This window comes from Myotis brandtii, unplaced genomic scaffold (assembly GCF_000412655.1).
Source record: "Myotis brandtii unplaced genomic scaffold, ASM41265v1 scaffold1234, whole genome shotgun sequence".
In the NCBI taxonomy this organism is placed as follows: domain Eukaryota; kingdom Metazoa; phylum Chordata; class Mammalia; order Chiroptera; family Vespertilionidae; genus Myotis; species Myotis brandtii.
This window is the reverse complement of record NW_005354309.1, coordinates 769,024-771,308: the sequence shown is the minus strand read 5'-3', so window position 1 is coordinate 771,308 and position 2,285 is coordinate 769,024. Positions and strand designations below refer to the sequence as shown.

Below are 2,285 nucleotides of genomic sequence, written 5' to 3'. Positions count from 1 at the left end.
CAACATTAAAAGTTATGAAGTAGCAACGAAAATAATTTTATGGTTGGGTCACAACATGAGGAACTGTATTTAAAGGGCCAGAAGGTTGAGAACCATTGTTCTAGAATAAGAGTCCTAGCTCTCATACACTGCCCCCATACTCCCCACATGCTTGCCCTGCCTTTCACCAGAACAGGAGTCCTGTCCTCTGTTCTCTCGCATACCCTTACCAGAGAGAAATCTTACCCATCCCTTTCATACTGTGACTAGAAGTACCATCTCCCTTACTCCCCGCCCTCCATCCCCCCCACACCCCAATAAGAGCGCCTTACCAGAATAGGAGTCTCGGTCCCTATCCACAGTGCTGAAAGGCTTGTCATTGTGCCAGGAGAGAGAGTCTCCCGCATCTCCATGGTACTGGCCAAGCCGTAGGCGGTAGTGGTCACTCTCAGGCTCCAGGGAGAAACCATCGTAGTGGGCACGTCCACCACGGCCTCCCCAATCCTCCAGGAGCACCAGGAGCTCATTGTCCCCACGGCTGGTCAGCTGATGCACAGGTTCAAGGCCCAGCCAGTATTCCCCATCAGGCTGCCCGAAGCCCGCCTGGCAGGAAAGTCAGGAAGTTAGGAGCAGGTCCCCTCCCCTGCCCAGCCCTGCCCCTACCTACCTGCGCTCACCTTGTAGTGCTGCCAGGTAGTGAAAAAGTTGACTGAACCATCTTGCCGCCTCTGGATCACAGTCCAGCCTCCGCCCTCCAGCTGTTGCTCACACCATGCTGACACCACATGCCGGCCCAGTCGCAGCTCATACACTCCACTCTGCCCATGGCCTGCCCGGTGTGCCTCTGCACAATCTTGCCATGGGCCTGTGGGCACAGAGATATGGGGTAAGTACAGCCTAGACCAACCAACCCCTTATTGAAATACGAGTCCTAATTTGCACTGTCCCCTCACCAGAATAGCAGTCTTCTCCCATTCTCTCATCAGAATAAGTGCTCCAGTACCGATTTCCTTACCTGAATAAGACTGAGTCACTCTTCTCTCACTATAGCACATGTAGATCCTGGAGTTCTTAAATCCTGGTAAAATGGTCTCCTCACCAGAATAAGAGTCCTGAACATGGCCCTCTGAACCAGCTCAAATTCTCACCAAAGTAGCAGTCCTAAATTCCCTGACCCCTCATTAAAATAAAAGCGCCTCCTTTCCTGTTCATACCAGAGTAAGAATTTTGGTTTTTATCACAATAAAAGCCACAGCCCCTCGTTCAGTCACCAGGGTTAAATTTCCTTCAGTCCTCTCACCGTGAGAGGAATGTACCATTAAAATCCTGGCTCATCACACCCCCAGCAGCCCTGCCCTCATCTTACCTGCTGGCTTGGTGGGGACCGCAGGGTGCCCTGCAGGTAAGGGGAAGGCCAAGGGCCCCTGCTGTCTCAGGGTCTGGTCTCCCTGGGACTCTGGGGCTGGGTCTAACCTGCTGTTGGCACTGGTGCCACCCACCAGACTGACCGGAACCACGGGCACCAGGGGCGGTGGCAGGACCTGGGTGACCAAGAGAATCATGTGATTGCATTAACCCTCAGCCCAGGCCACCTTGGGCTCCTCCATCTCCATCTCTCAGCATCCAGATGGGTAGGAGGTCAGGCAGGGGCAGGAACTGATCCTCCCCAAATGCCCAATTCTAGCTTCAAGGACAGGCAGAGATGAGCTTAAATTCCTGCTCCGGTGTGCACGGCTTAACCAATCCGTGCCTCCAACGTGAAAATAAATGAAGTGAAAATAATGAGTGCCTGCAACAATGAGTAATAACTTACTGAATGCTTTCAACAACCCTGTAAGGTAGGGACTGTCCCAGAGCAACAATCTCTTATTCAAAACCCAGGCCCAGACACGTTCCAGAATTCAGAATAATATGGCAGGAGTTAGGGACAGTAATATACGGTCTGTATTGTAACATTACATAACACCTCCAAAACATGGGTCTTTGGTCTTTATCCACATAATGTGCTTGCTTGAAGGATTCTAAGAATATTCATATGACATGGATAAGTAATGACTTTAAGTGGCCACCAGTTGCGTTTTGACCCGAAGGATTGTAGGGGGAAATGTAGGAATCTGGGTTTTGGAACTTTTCGGGTTCGGGAGGCCCATCTTCCAGGCAAGGAAGTGGCTGCGGGACTACCGCGTGGGTTACCTGCTGCTGCCCGCCCGCGCCCCCCGGACACAGGCGCTCCAGGCGGGCGATGAGGCTGCTCTGCTGGCTGACGAGCTGGGCCAGCTCCCGGAACTTGACGTCCAGCTGATGGA

The 2,285-nt window shown here is 52.5% G+C and overlaps 1 protein-coding gene across 1 annotated transcript in view; it reads right to left on the bottom strand.

Moving 5' to 3' along the window:
- The window catches only part of ANGPTL6 (angiopoietin-like 6), a gene marked incomplete at its 5' end in the record, with an annotated part of 3,061 nt that extends 778 nt beyond the window's left edge, over positions 1-2,283 (bottom strand). The window contains 4 exons of the mRNA XM_005859208.2: positions 312-582; positions 657-844; positions 1,346-1,520; positions 2,173-2,283. Of these exons, the coding sequence (XP_005859270.1) occupies positions 312-582; positions 657-844; positions 1,346-1,520; positions 2,173-2,283 (745 nt within the window). The remainder of the gene's footprint in view (positions 1-311; positions 583-656; positions 845-1,345; positions 1,521-2,172) is intronic.
- Positions 2,284-2,285: the final 2 nt, after the last annotated feature.